The 18,473-nt window shown below is 45.0% G+C and overlaps 1 protein-coding gene across 6 annotated transcripts in view; it reads left to right on the forward strand.

Moving 5' to 3' along the window:
* Positions 1 to 18,473, forward strand: part of MYT1 (myelin transcription factor 1) — a 180,281-nt gene that overhangs the window by 98,291 nt on the left and 63,517 nt on the right. For all 6 annotated transcript variants that reach the window (XM_083507352.1, XM_083507354.1, XM_083507353.1 and 3 more), the window contains exons 6-10: positions 1,801 to 2,051; positions 4,897 to 5,682; positions 7,904 to 8,038; positions 11,802 to 11,892; positions 16,641 to 16,754. In XM_083507352.1, coding sequence (XP_083363478.1) covers positions 1,801 to 2,051; positions 4,897 to 5,682; positions 7,904 to 8,038; positions 11,802 to 11,892; positions 16,641 to 16,754 — 1,377 coding nt within the window. The remainder of the gene's footprint in view (positions 1 to 1,800; positions 2,052 to 4,896; positions 5,683 to 7,903; positions 8,039 to 11,801; positions 11,893 to 16,640; positions 16,755 to 18,473) is intronic.

An 18,473-nucleotide genomic window follows, 5' to 3' on the forward strand; every position in this document is an offset into this window, starting at 1 on the left:
CATTCCTTGCTGTGGGCCTCAAGTCCCTAGAGCCTCAAAACAACTTTATGGGGTTGGTCTTGAGCTAGCATTGACCTCTCTTCAGATATTCTGGTATCAAGTCTCCAACAACAGTGACAGCTGCAGTGAAATTGCTATGGTGTGGAATTTGGCCTGTCACCTGACAAGCGACAGCTTGGCTACCTGTCTCATTGAAAGCCAATACTTAAAGTAGCTCAGGAGACCTTGAAGAACTGGAGATCAGTTTATATATAGGGAGAAGTCTGTTTAAGTGCAAAACAGTTTGTACTACTCAAGAATGTAAAGCATGGGGAGGAGGGCTAACTTTTTTATTAACTAGCGCCATTTAGAGCCAGTGTGGTGTAGTGGTTGAGAGCGGTAGTCTTGTAATCTGGGGAACCGGGTTCGCGTCTCCGCTCCTCCGCATGCAGCTGCTGGGTGACCTTGGGCCAGTCACACGTCTTTGAAGTCTCTCAGCCCCACTCACCTCACAGAGTGTTTGTTGTGGGGGAGGAAGGGAAAGGAGAATGTTAGCCGCTTTGAGACTCCTTAAAGGGAGTGAAAGGCGGGATATCAAATCCAAACTCCTCCTCCTCCTCCTCCTCTTCTTCTTCTTCTTCTTCTTCTTCTTCTTCTTATCCAACACAGTGCTTTGCAAAGAAAAGGTTTGCAAGGTCCCTGCCCCAATGAGCTTACACTCTTGTAGACATAGAAAAACAACGCATCAAAAGGGTGAAGTGCGGGATATGCATTTATTTCATTTACACATACTTTGGCTCAGTTATAGTACAATATCAGGAGTACAGTGGTACCTTGGTTGTCAAATGTAATATGTTCCGGGAGTCCGTTCGGCTCCTGGAACCCTTCGAAAACCAAGGCGCGGCTTCCGATTGACTGCAGGAGCTTACTGTACTCTAGCGGAAACCGCGGAAGCCACGTCAGACGTTCAGCTTCCAAAAACCGTTTGCAAACCAGAACACTTACTTCCAGGTTTGCGGCATTTGGGAGCTGCTTTGCTTGGGAGCCAAGCCGTTTGACAACCAAGGTACTACTGTACTACTACCATGGCACAAATCAGAGAGTGGGGATTATCTGTTGCTCCTTGACTTGTGTACTTTGGGTGGCATATGTGAAAAGGCTCTAATGAAGGTACTGTGTACAGTGGTACCTCGGGTTACATATGCTTCAGGTTACATACGCTTCAGGTTACAGACTCTGCTAACCCAGAAATAGTACCTCGGGTTAAGAACTTTGCTTCAGGATGAGAACAGAAATTGTGCAGCGGTGGCACAGCGGCAGCGGGAGGCCCCATTAGCTAAAGTGGTGCTTCAGGTTAAGAACAGTTTCAGGTTAAGAACGGACCTCCAGAATGAATTAAGTTCTTAACCCGAGGGACCACTGTACTCTCCAGTGAGCAAGCAAATGAGAAATTATCTTTGTCACTACTGGCCCAGGCACGGTAAGGGGAGCAAAATACAATCAGAAAATAAGAAGATCCTGCTGGATCTGGAAAACAGAAGCAGGAACGGCTCCTTCCTTCCTCCTCCAGCATCTCTCACGGAGTTTAGCTCCAGACGCGTTACATCAGCTAGAAACAAAGGGAATGGCTGGTTTCATGCCTTCAAATTGTTTCAATTAATCAGAGAGTGACAGTTTCATCACATGTCCAGAATGAAGCCATTACCTAAACATTGCAAATTAAGACACATGTACTTCAGCCAGTCTAGCCGGTTAGCTCTCGGGAAGCCAGTGCGTTACAGTGACAAAGCTCACTCTCTCTTCCTCCCCTGTTTTTTTTAGTTTACAAAGTTGCCCCCTCGCAAAGAAGAGGAAACTTCAAGGTGCCGAAGCAGAACATCTGGCATCCAAGAGGAAATCCCACCCGCTTAAGTTAGCCCTCGATGAAGGCTACAGCATTGACAGCGATGGCAGCGAAGAGGCAGAAGCGAAAGAGGAGTCTGTGACGGACGACTCCGAGGGCACGCTGGAGGAGGAAGAGGCAGAAGCAATAGACCAAGAGGAGGCCTGCAGCAGCTGTCCGCCGGGAGAAGGTGCTTTATTTCATTATTGGCTCGACTGCAAAGATTTATTTCGTGGGTAGGATTAAGAAAGGAAACGTTGACAATCTACAGAGTGATAGCTCCTCTAAATAATATGTAGGTGCTGTTGTGGTAGACATAGAGGACATGCTAGCCAAGGAAGCTAGACATAAACTTTATTGGGCTCTCTCCAACATAAATCTAACAGGAAACTCCTGACTCCACCCAGAAGATGCAACTAAGTCCAGTGCCACCTAGTGACTAAACTATATAATGACACTATCCACATATCTTATTCGGTTGGAAGTCGCTTCAGGTTGCCTTGGGCAAGATAAAGCAAATAAAGATAACAAATTTTAGTAGGAGTAGTAGTAATATTTTTTTAAAAAATCAATATTTCACTATTTTTTAAAAGGAACATTTAAAATGTGGAACATTTGATGCTTCAGGTATTCAGCCATGAATCTATAAACCTCAAAGGTTTCTAAATAACTCAACCAGAGGAAGGTACAATCTGAGTAGAAACATTGCTATGGGTGGAATGAAACTCACTGGGTGACCTTGGGCCAGTCACTGCCTCTCAGCCTAACCTACCTCACAGGGTAGTTGTGGAGATTAAATGAGGAGGGGGAGAACTCTGTATGCCACCTTGAGCTCCTTCCAGGAAAAAGTCAGATAGAGTTGCAATAAATAAAATAAACCCAACATCATGCCAGGTGTGCAGCCTGGGAGTCATTTTGGACTCACAGCTGTCCATGGAGGCGCAGGTCAATTCTGTGTCCAGGGCAGCTGTCTACCAACTCCACCTGGTACGCAGGCTGAGACCCTACCTGTCTTGACAGAGTGGTGCATGCTCTAGTTATCTCCCGCTTGGGCTACTGCAATGCGCTCTACGTGGGGCTACCTTTGAAGGTGACCCGGAAACTACAATTAATCCAGAATGCGGCAGCTAGACTGGTGACTGGTGGCGGCCACCGAGACCACATAACACCGGTCTTGAAAAACCTACATTGGCTCCCAGTACGTTTCCGAGCACAATTCAAAGTGCTGGTGTTGACCTTTAAAGCCCTAAACGGCCTCGGCCCAGTATACCTGAAGGAGCGTCTCCACCCCCATCGTTCTGCCCGGACGCTGAGGTCCAGCGCCGAGGGCCTTCTGGTGGTTCCCTCATTGCGAGAAGCAAAGCTACAGGGAACCAGGCAGAGGGCCTTCTCGGTAGTGGCGCCCGCCCTGTGGAACGCCCTCCCATCAGATGTCAAAGCGATGAATAACTACCTGACATTTAGAAGACATCGTAAGGCAGCCCTGTTCAGGGAAGCTTTTAATCTGTGATATTTTACTGTATTTTTTGTTTCTATGGAAGCCGCCCAGAGTGATTTTAATTACTTCCAATATTCGCGAGACCATTGGCGCCTATTTTGCACTATCCACTTTGTGCCTGGGGGCCAGAGGGGGAGATAGACATACCTTTGCTTGACCCTAGTTACATTAATGATAACGCAGTATGTGCTTTCAAGATGTTACCAATCCATTAGCACCTCTTCTGTCATTAGCCACTAGAACCTTTTCATCAACTGCAATGGGCACCAGTTCACCCAAAGACTCGTTGGCACAGCAACGAGAGAACTATTGGCAATAACCAAAGTTATTGCCTTGCTTAGCTTGGGGAGCCCAGATTCATTGCTTTCCCCCATGTAAATGAAGGCAACGCTGTACGTTTCCATTGACAACATCCTTCTGTGTGATATTTTCCGCACATAAATATCAGTCTAGAGAGGCATTAGACAAAGCACACAAGTATCTAGTTGATGACTTCTGGAGGCATCCTGGGGAAAATAAATGTCAGGCACTGATGTTCATCTCATCAGAGGGAACAGTTTTAGGAAAGAAAACGGTCTGTTTACCTGCCATGGCTGAATGCTATAAATATGGCCACACCAGGAGTGTAATAGCAAGGCACGGGTTTCAATCAAACCTTTAAAATGGGCTATTTAAATGTTTATGTGGGGGGGGGTGTCCCCCAGCTATTCTTCCCTGCTTAAGTTGGGTGGCCACTTTTCAATAAGTGGGGGGGAAATTGGACATGGGTTGCCATACGTCCAGATTTTCCTGGACATTTCAGCAATCTCCGTCCGGTCACTGATTCTAATGGCAGAATCCCAACGATGTCTGTGAAATTCTAGACGTATGGCAACCCTATCTTAAGGGCCAAAACCCCAAGCCACAACAGAATATAGCACCCAGCCTGCTCCAGACCAGCTACAAGAGAAAACTGCAAAGACCTGATGAAGAGAGCACAGCAGAGGTTATATTTTCTGAGAATCCTCCGGAAAAACAATCTCTCAAAGGACCTGTTGATGGCATTTTACCATTGTACTGTGGAGAGTGTATTAACTTATGGTCTCTGTGTGTGGTTTGGGAGCTCCGCGGCCAGGGGAAAAACAATGCTGTCCAGGGTTGTAAAGACTGCAGAGAGAATAATTGGGTGCAGTCTTCCCACCTTAGATCAAATCTATGCTTCCAGGTGCCATAAGAAAGCTGCAGAGATAGCGCAGGATAGTGCACACCCCGGAAATGATCTCTTTCAGCTTCTGCCTTCTGGAAGAAGGTATAGGGTTATAAAGACCAGGACTAGCCGCCTGAGAAACAGTTTCTACCCAAATGCAATTCTGGTTTTAAAAGCAGTATAAGGAGTCTCTATAGTATATTGTATTTTTAAATGGGGTTTCAGAGTTTTTAGGGGTTTTTGAATGTCTTATGTAGATTTTTCAATTTCATTGTTCTGTATGGGACAGTGACAATAAAGATATTGTATCCTATCGTATCAAGAAATAATTGCCAACTCTTTTATTTCTAGGCCAAATATCAGAAGGAACTCTTGCAGCCAAGGGGCAGGTGTCCAAAAGCGAAGGACAGGTCTCCAACACTGGGGAGGGCGTGCACTTGCTACATGAAGGAGCAGCGGAGGAGGAAGAGGAGGAGGAGGAAGAAGAAGAGGAAGAGGAAGAGGAGGCAGTTGAGGAGGAATGTGAAAAGGAGATCATCATCCAAACGGAGGATGCGGAAGAAGTCATTGAGGTCACCAGTGAACGCAGTAGCGATTTGTGCCTGGAACATCGGGATGATGAGGTGAGCTATGAGGAGTCTTGCAAATTGCAAAAGGAGGAAGAAGATGAGGAGGAAGAGGAGGAGGAAGACAATGAAGAGGAGGAGGAAGATGAAGAGTATGAGGAAGAGGAGGAAGAGGAGGAGGAGGAAGAAGAGGAGGAGGAGACATCGACTGCAGTGATCTGTGAAGAAGCTCCTCACACATCTCAGGACTCCCCAAAAACCCACTGTGAAGGACAGATAGTCGGCTCCAAGCCTGAGTATTCTGTCATTGTGGAGGTGAGATCAGACGATGACAAGGACGATGATTGCCACTCCCAGAAATCCACTGTGACTGATGAATCTGAGATGTATGACATGATGACCCGGGGGAACCTGGGTCTTTTGGAACAGGCCATTGCTCTGAAAGCTGAACAGGTTAAGGTTGTGAGAGAGCCTGGTCAGCAGCTGGCCGGGGAGCATGTGAAACTTTTCCAGGTCGAGGACAAGCAAAACAAAGCCCTGGACTCCATCAGAAAGAGCTACTACAGCAAAGGTGAGGACGTTGTCCTTCCAGTGGGAAATAAACTGCTATCCCTACCCCCCAGTGGCAATGAAAATGAGTTTGGTAGGGCCTGGGAACCCCGTTCCTATAGATCTGTAACATCTGGATGCCCCTATGTCCCCACCAGCCCACCATTCTCAGGGCCAATGCAAAGTTTGAATGGTTCCAGTAAATACAAAATAATCAGAGGATGGTGGAACAGAAGTAACTCATCTTCTGTCATGCTGTCTGTGTGAAGCCTAATGGAAAGAAGCAAATGGTCCCTGCAATGGTTTGGTCAATGGTTGTTTCTGCAATGGTGCTGCCATATTGTATTCTGCAACTTTCATTGGCTGCTGTTTTGTGTTGACCTCAGTACCCTACTGTGTGCTCCTATAAGTGACAAAGGAGTAAAACCTTCAGAGTCTGCATACGCTTGAATATTCCCCCCACTCCTACTCTAGGGAGAGGGCTGCTTCCAGATGGGTGTTGCTTGTGGGATCAGTGTTTCTCATGAGTTTTTTTGCAGCATCCAAATGAAGTCATTGTCACCCAAATGCCAGCCTGTGTTTTTCCTGCATTTAATCCAAATTTACCCTTTCTGGGGGGAATCCGATAAGATTAAAAACAAAAACACCTGTTGCCAGCAATATCCCATTGACCCATTAAGCTCCTATCTGGAAGCACCTGGGGAATCCTCCCTCCATACAAGCCCTGCTGGATCGGTTGTCCAACATCCAGTCCAATATTCTGTTCTCACAGTGGTCAACTGATCCGTTGCCCGCAGGAATCCCACAAGCGATGAGTGCACAATAGCTCTCCCCAGCTACTGGCATTTAGGGGCACATGCTTTCATATACAGGAGGTCATAATGATACTGGAGTATAGAGTTTCCGATACACTCATTGGGACTATTCAGTGAAGCAGTTCGCAAGAAGGTTTGGGGCAAACAAACATCCTAAGCATGCTTCATACAATTCTAATTCACCTGGGGAACTCATTGCCATTAGACATGCCAACAGACTCTAGCACAGATGACTTTCAGGAAGGATTATCTTCTTTCTTCTTCTTTGGCGATCACTCATAGCCAAGTAAGATTGTCTTCCATAAACACGGTCTTAATAGTGAGTCCGTAAGTGACTATGGAGGCCAATTCTGGATCCACACGTCCTTCCACAGTGGGGACATTGGTTCCCGGGCGGGAGTTGATCATGGTGTGGATTTGCCAAGCGTGTCTTCCTCTTAGCATGTTTCTCCCTTGCGTCTTGAGTTCGAGCGTCTTCAAAGCCCATGACACCTTTGGTAAAGGCTGTTCTCCAACTGGAGCGCTCGCAGGCCAGTGTTTCCCAGTTGTTGGTGTTTATACTACATTTTTAAAGATTTGCCTTGAGAGAGTCTTTAAACCTCTTTTGCATTACGCTGTCCATTTTTAAGTTCAGAATAGAGTAGTTGCTTTGGAAGACGATCATCAGGCATCCGCACAACATGACCAGTCCAACGAAGTTGATGTTGAAGAATCATTGCTTCAACACTGGTTATACCAGTTCATGGAAGATAGATCAATTGCTGCATATGAGCCACAGTGGCATAAAATACACCCAGGGGGTGGGTGATTATCTCAATAACACCTTGCTTCCTAAGGGTGTCTTGGGGGAAATGCTGAATTAGAGTGATTTGGGCTAATCCATCAATCCATTCCTTTAAATTCTTTGTTCTTATGTCCATAGGATTGCAATCCAGTAGCACAAGTGGCTACTTGCACGACTGCAGCTTAAATTGATCCATAGAATCAGACTGTAGGAAACATAAACCTATATATGAGCTTCCTTCTATCATGGGTTTTAGGGGTAAACAATATCTGGTAACAATATCTGAAGAGTTACCTATCTTTCCCAGAGCTGTTTGGTACTATTGGCTGACTCTTTCCCACTGATCTTTTGTTGTTGTTGTTGCTGCTGCTGTTGAGATGTACATTTACTGTCCCTCTGGACTGGTGTCCCCCACCCTGGTGCCCGCCAGATGTTTTGGAAGACAACTGCCATTGACGCCAGCCACCATGGCAGGCACTAGGTTGGGGAAAGCTGGTCATGAATTGTGTAAGTAAATTTCACCTGAAATGGAATGCAAAAACAGATTCAGAGTATTCTTAATAAGACTGGTTCGATTTTCTTGTCGACTTTTTTGCACGTCTCATGATGTTCTTCCTGCACCCTCTCCTCCCTGCATTTCCTAGATCCTTCAAGACCCGAGAAGCGAGAAATCAAATGCCCAACCCCTGGCTGTGATGGCACAGGGCATGTCACGGGGCTGTACCCTCACCACCGCAGTTTGTCTGGCTGCCCGCACAAAGACAGGATCCCTCCAGAGAGTGAGTGTGACTTGGAGTTATTTACAGGACAGAAACAGTCCAGCTTCTTCTTTTGCAAGAAATACTACTGCTGAATGAATGAATGATGAATGGATGAATGGATGAATGAATGACAAATCCATCATCTCCAATGAATGTGGAGGAGGGGGACGGGGTGTTCCAGGTGCAGCAAGGCAAAGGTGAAAATGGAAAAGAGAACAGAACAGTTGGGTGGCAGCTGAGCAAGCAGGGAAGACAGGAGGGTCTGTGACCAAGTTGCTTCTGCAATGTTCTGGACCAGCCTTTCTCAACCTGTGGGTCCCCAGATGTTGTTGGGCTACAACTCCCATCACCCCTAGCTAGTACGGCCAGAGCTCAGGGATGATGGGAGTTGTAGTCCAACAACATCTGGGGACCCACAGGTGGAGAACCGCTGTTCTGGACGCTTGAAGGCTAATCCCATGCCTGCTTACTTGGAAATAAGTCACAGTGAAGAAAGTGGGACTTCTGTTTCCTGCAATTTGATACCAAATAAGTATAAAAGGACTGCACCCTTCGATAAAGTGATATCTTCCTGAATATGCTTGCATGTATGCAGGTAGACCCAAATTAATATCTGTTTTCTCTAAGCGGACATAATTTTGCAATGCAGTAAGCATTTAGGCTGTTATACTAACCGCTCAGTATGCCTGCTTAGTCATCAATGAATTTCAAAATGAGAAAGTCGATTTAAATCAATTGCTTACACCAAGTAGGTGTAGCTTCCTGGTTATTTAAATCATGGTTTAAAACAATAATTTAAATGGACTCAACTTAAGTCAACCCACCTGCAGTCAAAATTGGCCACATTCACTACATTTCCAATGCTTTCAGTGGGCAAACATGTTTGCACTCTTGTGGCACATTGTCTGAAAAATCGCCAAAAGGATTTGTTTAAAAGAATTGCTGCCCAAAATGTTTTTAAAAACTACCCATCCCCTTTTCAGCTCATCCGTATGTTCAAAAAAGACATGACAATGGCTTACAAAATGCCCTTAATGTTAAGCTGTGATCTCAACATCATTTTGATGACTGCGTGCCCATCCTACTCGTTTATGCTAGGCACTGAAGCACACTGGTTAAGAGACTGAGCTGTGAGCTAAGCTGGTTTTTCACTTCAGCTATGAATTCATTCAGTCGCCTTAGGCAAACCACTGTCTCTTAGTGCACACCCACACAAGTTGTAAGCTAAAGGAAGTTGTGTGGTAAGCCTTTCCCCCCCAAAAAACTTTGAGAAAGTTCTTTGGGCAGCCCAATGATGGGGGGGGGGTTATTTTCCCTCTCCCACCCCCCACCCCTAAAATGGCCAAAAGCGGGGATTGCAACATATTTTTTCATTGCTCTGCTTATGCATATACAGTACTTAACTGTCTTCCAGTCAATTAAGTGGAATTTTAGACCGATCACCTTCTGCTGAATTCGGCTGCTAGCAGTCATAAGATAGTTGCCATGCCTCTCAGCCTGCTACACCCCTGTTTTCTTAAGCACAAAGTGAGGATAAGCCACCTCTGAAAACACAGTTTCTTAGAAAGTATTCCATCTTGTCTGGAATGAATCAGACACTTCATTCCTACTGATTTCCATGAAATGTTAAAGAGGGAAAGAGAGATGTTTGCAAATTATCTTTTCCCTCTTTTTTAAAAATGCAAACAGTATGTATGAGGCAGGCGTGGCAAAACACAAAGGAAATGGAAAAGTCAACTTTTTCCTGCTATTAAATATAAATTGGTATTGGAAAGTTTCATATACTTTCTCCCCAAAGGGCAAATGTTTGTTATTTGTGGGTTTAATTCATGTCTTCATAACAACATCACAGGAATCGCTGTGTGCACATATGAAAATAAAGTGAAAATCTGCCTTATCAGTTCACTTCAAAGGTTTTAGACTTGAGGGGAAATGAGACAAGGGGACATCAGTTATTTTCTCATATGTGTGATTTTTTTTAAAAAAAAAAGAACTGAAAAACAAATTAATTCCTTTGCTTTTAAGGTCATCACCGCAGGAGGTAGTAATCCTGAAGATTAAAAATATTTTTAAAAAACAAAACAAAATAAGAGACTATAGATAATTCCAATTGCTTAAAAGTACCTGAAACGGATAGGCAGGAGAAGCGCAATGCAGTAGGAAATAAATAAAAAATATATGTTTTTATCTTATTTTTTAAATTCACATTTAAACTCATTCTATTATGGGACCAAAAAACCTTGCATGTGGCTTCCAGGGCAGGGAGTTCTGTAGAAAGGGTTGGGCTCTGGGGCACAAGACCAGGGTTATGCAGGCTAAAGGTAAAGGTAGAAGGACCCCTGACCATTAGGTCCAGTCGTGACAGACTCTGGGGTTGCGGTGCTCATCTTGCTTTACTGGCCAAGGGAGCCGGCGTACAGCTTCCGGGTCCTGTGGCCAGCATGACTAAGCCGCTTCTGGCGAACCAGAGCAGTGCACGGAAACGCCATTTACCTTCCTTCCGGAGCGGTACCTATTTATCTACTTGCACTTTGACGTGCTTTTGAACTGCTAGGTTGGCAGGAGCAGGGACCGAGCAACGGGAGCTCACCCCGTCACGGGGATTCGAACTGCCGACCTTCTGATTGGCAAGTCCTAGGCTCTGTGGTTTAACCCACAGTGCCACCCGTGCATTGGTTAATTTTTTGGTTGGTGGAGGGGATGTGGTTGGCTGTGCCTGCCCCTCCAATTCTGCTGCTGCAAGGGAATTCTGTTAAAGGAATCCAGGGGCTCGCCATGCTTTCGTCTGAATCCCTGGTGTGGGGCTTGGGCTGTGCAAGCCCCTGGGAGCATGCGGGGAGAGGTGAGGGTATGGTGCCCAGCTCCACTTTCTCCCCAGTATTGTTTTCCCTTACTGGTCCCAGAGTCGGCCACGACTGGACCTAATGGTCAGGGGTCCCTTTACCTTTAACCGCAACCTTACAAGTTGTGGCGATTTGCTACGCAGTGGGCAAAAACCAAATGGCACCAGCCAATCAGCCAAATGGACAATATTCCTACCAGGCCCCTGCCCCAAAAGCAGACGACTCCATGACAGGCATAGCAAGGTCAAATGCAAAAAGCTCTAAATTAGGGAGGGTGGGCGGGTGATCCGGTGCACGCAGCGAAAGAGAACGCTCAATGCTGCGTGCTCAGTACCGTATTTTTCGCTCTATAAGATGCACCAGACCACAAGACGCACCTAGTTTTGGGAGGAGGAAAACAAGAAAAAAAATATTCTGAATCTCAGAGGCCAGAACAGCAAGAAGGATCGCTGCGCAGTGAAAGCAGCAATCCCTCTTGCTGTTCTGGCTTCTGGGATAGCTGCGCAGCCTGCATTCGCTCCATAAGACGCACACACATTTCCCCTTACTTTTTAGGAGGGAAAAAGTGAGTCTTATAGAGCAAAAAATACGGTATATAAAACCCTTGGTCCATCCCACAAATTGGCAACATCAAAATTTCCCCAGTAACTCAAACAGCTCAATCACTGCTATGGTCATCTATAAGATCCCACCCAACAACAGAGGGGTGGCCTGTCAGACCCCACTGCAACACGTGCTCTCCATGAAGCAGAACACGCTTTACCAGCTTTGGTTGGTGCAGCTGAAGGATATGGGATGAGGTGCTCAGACGAGCCCAAACAACTGCTTGTTTTCTGAGACCTGATGAACCATCTGTTTTCTTTCTTTCTTTAATCGTGTTGTGGTTTTTCCCCTTCCTCCTCTGCATCCCCCCCCCCTTTCCTTCCTTTATAATAAAGTCTTGGCCATGCACGAGAATGTATTAAAATGCCCGACGCCAGGGTGCACTGGACAAGGCCACGTGAACAGCAACCGCAACACTCACCGAAGGTATGTGATTCACAGCAAGAGCTCAAAGTTATCCTAGAGCCAATTTAGAAACTGTTCAGGATAGGACAACAGAAGTCTTGGGTTCAAGAAGGCATTTTGGGGCAGAAAAAGGCAGATAACTGTTAAATTGTGGGTGAACATATCAGACGACACAGCAATTCTTCAAACAGCTCTTGTTTATTCACAGGCCAGGACAGAACTGAACTGAAGGGTTCAGTCAGCCTGCTTATATAGAGCTCCAGTACAATGTAACTGTAACAATTTTCTAAAACTATCCAATCACTGAACGTCACTTTCAATCCCTTATTTGCATAACTATCTACAGTATCCCCCTGCTGGCCCAGGGTGAGAACTTCAGTACATAACAATAACAAAAGCATAGCTTTTGGTATTGTACATCTATGAACTTCTAGCCCAGATACAAGCAGTGTGAACCTACAGGAAAGATGATAACAATTCTGCCCTACCACATGTGGCATATAGTGAAATGCACGTGCATGGAAAGGTCAACACGTAAATGATATTTGCATAGCTTAATGGCAGTGTAGGAATTCTCTTGTACGATACAAAGCGGTTTCAGAAACAGATTCTATAGATTGTAAGACCTATTTGGGAAGGGAATGTGTTATATGGAAATGCATGTAAGAATCTAAGCAATCTCTAAGAATCGTTGCTTCCCTGGAAAATGTTAAGAGCAACAGGATCAGGTTAGGAACTGAACTCACTGGATCAAAGGTGTCACACATGGCACACACAGTTGCTCAGTTTGTTAAACGTTGTTTGTGCATTGGGCTGGGGACAAGAAACGTACCCTTTTTTGTGGGCCTAGATCAGAAGAAGAAAAAATAGATATGTTTCTTCAATTAATTGAGAAGATCAATTTGGCTTGAAGCACTAGCCAGCGAGCGAAGGAAAGTGAAATTAAATTCTCCACTGCTGCTGATGTGCAGAGCAAAAACTATGTTCCCTTTCTCAGTCCCTGTGGCCGGAGAGCTCCCAAACATCCTCCTCTCCCCTTCCTGCAGGTGATATTCAGATTCCCTTGTATGGTAAATGATCAAGTGTGGCAGGCACAGGGCAAACTTTTGGCACAATAGTGGCACAAGTCATTTTTGGGATGGATCCGGGTTCGGTCCTGCCATCAAGGTATCAGGAGCATGGACTGCATGCAGTAATTTGAGCATCAGATCCTATGAGTTGCTGTGATGCTCGTATAGAAAATAACATTGGAGTATAAGCAGCCGAAGAGTTGTGTCCAAAATCAGGCTAAGTGGCAAATTCTATCAAAACAAGGATTTCTGCTTTCCCTCCTCCTCCCTGCATGTCCCCCCCCCCCAAAAAAAATGTTCTGGGGGTTACCCCCAACCCTCTGGAGCAGATTTGGGGAGGGTGTAGGATGTGCATTCAGGGATGAGAGAGGGGAAAGTTCCATTGTACGAGAGTAATGGAATGAGTGTATTGGATACTGACCTAAATCACTGTAGCTGACTATGGTTGTCAAGTTGCAATGTGGAGAATTCTTTTTAACTTTAATTCTGTTGCCCAGTTTCTTGCAAGGGTTTTGTGGCTCGTCTCAGCCTATGATTGCCGCCTGCCCTATCCAGTCCTCTCCTGCTGAAGCAAATTGGAATTTATTTTTGCCCCACGCCATGCAATTTTTCTTTATAGAGTATGTCCAGGTGGCAGCCTGCCAGCCCTAATTAACTGAACACATTTTTGCTGGATTATGCAAACATAGATTGCTTCCCAAAAATAAGATTGGTGGCCAGCTCAGCTTAAGTCCTGGACTATGGCATTCATAAAGCTGCTACCTACATTTCATATTGCTTTGGGGAAAGAAAGGGTGGAATTCAACATCACACTGTTACAATTGTCGTCATTGTTTTATTTTTCATTTCGTTTCTATACCGCTTTATATTTTAAAGAGAAAAAAAAACCCTCAAAGCATGAACACATCAAATGAAACAATCCAGAATAAAACAAATTCAAGCTTCAAGGAAAGTATTTCAGATCAATCTCTGTGTGTCATTTTGCTTTCTCCGTATTTCGTTACCCACTTGATTTATGTAGCTGCCACATAGCAGAAGAACTCTAGGAAGACAGTGTGGTGTAATGGTTAGAGTGACAGACTCAAATCCCCACTTGGTCATGAAGTCATCGGTGCAATAATTTCTGCTCCCTGGATGGAACAACCTCCCCTCTCTTCCCTCTGTGTGCTGTTGTAGGGGTACTTCTGACACCCCCAGAACTTATATGGGGGAAGTAGAATCAGAGAGTTGGAAGAGACCCCAAGGCCCATCTATTCCAACCCCCTGCAATGCAGGAATCTCAGCTACAGCATCCATGACAGATGGCCATCCAACCTCTGCTTAAAAACCTCCAAGGAAGGAGAGTCTAGAAGCTCCCGAAGGAGACCGTTCCACTGGGGAGGAGCTTTCACTGTCAGAAAGTTTTTGTATGTTTAGAAGTGAGGGGAAAGTCCAGTTTTGCTAGAAAGACTCACTGTGCCGGCTCCCACTAAATTTTAATCTCACCTCTGCCATGCAGTCACTAGATGGCTTTAGGCAAGCCGTATCCCTTACCCTTCTTCCATTTCCAATATTAGAATAATACTTAAAAGGTAAAGGTAAAGGGACCCCTGGCCATTAGGTCCAGTCGTGGACGACTCTGGGGTTGCGGCGCTCATCTCGCTTTACTGGCCGAGGGAGCCGGCATACAGCTTCCGGGTCATGTGGCCAGCATGACTAAGCCACTTCTGGCGAACCAGAGCAGCGCCCAAAATACCATTTACCTTCCCACCGGAGTGGTACCTATTTATCTACTTGCACTTTAACGTGCTTTCGAACTGCTAGGTTGGCAGGAGCAGGGACCGAGCAATGGGAGCTCACCCCGTCACGGGGATTTGAACCGCTGACCTTCTGATCGGCAAGCCCAAGAGGCTCAGTGGTTTAACCCACAGCACCACCTGCATCCCAGAATAATACTTACTGACCCATTATACCCAGTTCTGGCATGGATTACAGCACGGAAATGCATGTGAAGCACTTTGAACACTCTAGAGCAGCCTTCCCCAACTTGGTGCCCTCCAGATCTTTTTGGACTACAACACCCATCAGCCCAGCCCAGCATGCCTAGTGGGCAGGGATGGTGAGAATTGCAGTTTAACATTGGGATGGTACCAGATTGGGGAACTCTGCCATAGCAGACCCTCCAAGTGTCCCTATTTTCCAGCAACGGTCCCGGATTTACAGAAGCCGGCCCGGTTTCTGATTTGATTCTGGAATATCCCACTTTTCCTTAAGACGTCCCTATTTTCATCAGAGAAATGATGGAGGGCGTGTTAGGGCACCGCTGTTTTTCATCGGAGAAATATTGGAAGATATGCAGTTATGCAGCCCCCATGCAAAGGAGATAAGTAACTATACAGTCATACCTCGGAAGTCAAATAGAATCTGTTCCAGAAGTCCATTCGACTTCCAAAACATTCAGAAACCAAGGCATGGCTTCTGATTGGCTGCAGGAAGTTCCTGCAGCCAATCGAAAGCTGCAGAACCCACATCAGATGTTCAGGTTCCAATGAATGCTCGCAAGCCAAAACGCTCACTTCCAGGTTTGTGGCGTTTGGCAGCCAAAACCTTTGACTCACAAGGCATTTGACTTCCGAGGTACGACTGTACAGTAGTACCCCGCAAGACGAACGCCTCGGAAGACGAAAAACTCGCTAGACGAAGGAGTTTTTCGTTTTCTTAGCCGCTTCTCAAGACGCATTTCCCTATGGGCTTGCTTCGCAAAACGAAGCTTGCCCCGCAAGCTCCGGGGATAGCGGGGAAGTGCAACGCGTCTTCCCCGCTGTCCCCGGACCTCTTTTGAAGCAAGGGGCGGCGGGGAGAAGATCGCTTCTCCCCGTTGCCAGCCCCGCAATCTCTGGGGACAGAGGGGAAGGTGCACGCGCCTTCCCCTCTCTCCCCGGACCCCTTTTGAACCAAGGGGCGGCAACGGGGAGAAGTGATTCTCCCCGCTGCCCCTTCCCTTGCTTTAAAACAGGTCCGGGGACAGAGGGGAAGGCGCGTGGCACTTCCCCTCTGTCCCCGGACGGTCTCCATAGGAACGCATTGATTGATTTTCAATGCATTCCTATGGGAAACCGTGCTTCGCAAGACGAAAAACTCGCATTTCGTCTTGCGAGGCACCACTGTACAACCCTTAGAAGACATCTGAAAGCCGCCCTGTGTAGGGAAGTTTTTTAATGTTTAATGTTTTATTATGATTTTATATATGTTGGAAGCCGCCCAGAGTGGCTGGGGCAACCCAGTCAGATGGGCGGGGTATAACTATAATTATTATTAAATAGGACGTCCCTATTTTCATCAGGTAACTGTTGAAGGCTTTGCTGTAGAGTGCAGAATTTCTATTATTACTTTCCTCCCTAAGATATTGAATTATTTGGGTAGGTTTGAACAATTTGGGGCAATTAAAACGTTAAAAGTTAAATAAACTTTGTGGATGGAGGAGTGTTAACGTATATAAAATTATACATATGGTTGATTTGAATATGTTATTATTGATTATGTATGCCCAATGTATCAGCCGCCTGGGGGGTTTCACTGTTTGTGTTTTGGTTGTTGGTAAAAATAAAAAATAAATTTAAACATTTAAAAAAATGTAACACACACACACACAAATTACTTTCCTCCCTTTTTCTCTCATGCCATTTTTCTGTTCCTTCCTTCTTTCCTTCCTTCCTACAGCTTATCCGGGTGCCCCATCGCCGCTGCTGAAAAACTAGCCAAATCTCACGAGAAGCAGCAGCCCCCAACTGGTGACCCATCAAAGAGCAGCTCAAATTCTGATCGGATACTCAGGTAAATAGTCAAGTATTTCCTAAGCCACCAGCTTTTCTTCCCTCCCTCCCTCCAACTGCCACCAATAATATAATATCTCTGAAAGAACAGCAAATCACCACTTATGCAAGTTCCAGCATATCTTGTTCCTGCTGATGCTTTTCTTACTGTCAAATGTCTCCGCAAACAGTTATAAAAAAAGTAATTGATGTTTCTAGGCAGGGCATGGGAGGACAACGAATGGCTTCTGTAGCATCAATTAGTGCTGAGACTACAGGCCAAAGGGTTTTTCACAGTGCAGCCATACTGCGTCTGTACTGATTACACTGCATTGCAAACTGACAGAGAATTACAGCTATCATATCGACATTATGAGGATGGAGGCAGAAAGCCACAATCCAATATTTCAATTTCTGTTGTATTGTTAACACATCCCCAAGCCCTTTTGTTTCTTACGACTGTGTAGCTTTTGGGAGCAGAACTTGTCTCTGATTTAACGATCAGAGAGTTTAGCATGCTTGCTCCGTGGAATGGCTATGTTTTCGAATATGTACAATCGTGATATATTTGAACAGGTAATGACGGAAGATACATGGGAAAGCAAATGTCAAAAGATTTTGAATAAATGGACAAGTTATAGGAATTGGATAGCACGGGGGAAGCCAAGCCAAGCATCCAAATTAGAAAGAATAATCTGTGCACATGGTTAAAGATTTGAAGAGAGAACAATTTTGGGGGAGAGGGGTTAAAGGGGAGGGAGGAAGGGGGGAAATTAGGATAAATGAGTAGGGACAAAAGTATATACTGTTATATTAACAGTTGCCATTAATCTGATTTGAATTAATTTTACAATGAAATGATTTTAGAATGTTGTATCATTTTACTGTTGTTAGCCGCTCTGAGCCCGGCTTTGGCTGGGGAGGCCGGGATATATATATATAAAATTATTATTATTATTATTATTATTATTATTATTATTATTATTATTATTATTATGCATAACTAATAGGAGGATGATTTTGATGCATGTTATTGTTAGATTTTCGACTGAATGGTGTGGGGTTTTTTTGTAACTTATTCAACGTCCCTGGATGAAAGTGTGATTATAAAGAATGGAAAAAAATTATTAATAAAATTTAAGAGGCACTTAGCACTATTAGAAAAATAAAATAAAAATGCTTGCTCGTGCCACCCCTTCACCAGCTGACTACAGATTGTGCCAGCCAGACTAGAAACGGTTATATCACGCGCGCACACACACACACACATCAAACCTCTTCCATCATGGGCTTATAAATTTGGAACAAACTACAGTGGTGCCTCGCAAGACGAAATTAATTCGTTCCGCGAATTTTTTCGTCTAGCGAATTTTTCATCTTGCGAAGCACGGTTTTCCATAGGAATGCATTGAAAATCAATTAATGTGTTCCTATGGTCAAAAAAAGTCCAAACAAAGCCAAATTTGGTACAACAAGAGTTTATTAAGTGCTCTTTAAAGTCACACATACTGTAAAGAGCATTTCAAAATTCAAACCCAGAATTTTTTTAAAAAAACAGCAGAGTTGCCCAATGGTCACAGAAAATCATAAAAATGCAGAAAAAAACCCACAAGCTTCCAGATTCTTGCAAACCCCTCCCCAACTGTTCCCCCAGCCATCCAGCACACAGAAATTCAAATCCAGAATTTTTTTAAAAAAACATCAGAGTGGCCCAATGGTCACAGAAAATCATAAAAATGCA

The sequence above is a fragment of the Podarcis liolepis genome, assembly GCF_965112155.1.
Source record: "Podarcis liolepis genome assembly, chromosome: 6".
Lineage (NCBI taxonomy): Eukaryota > Metazoa > Chordata > Lepidosauria > Squamata > Lacertidae > Podarcis > Podarcis liolepis.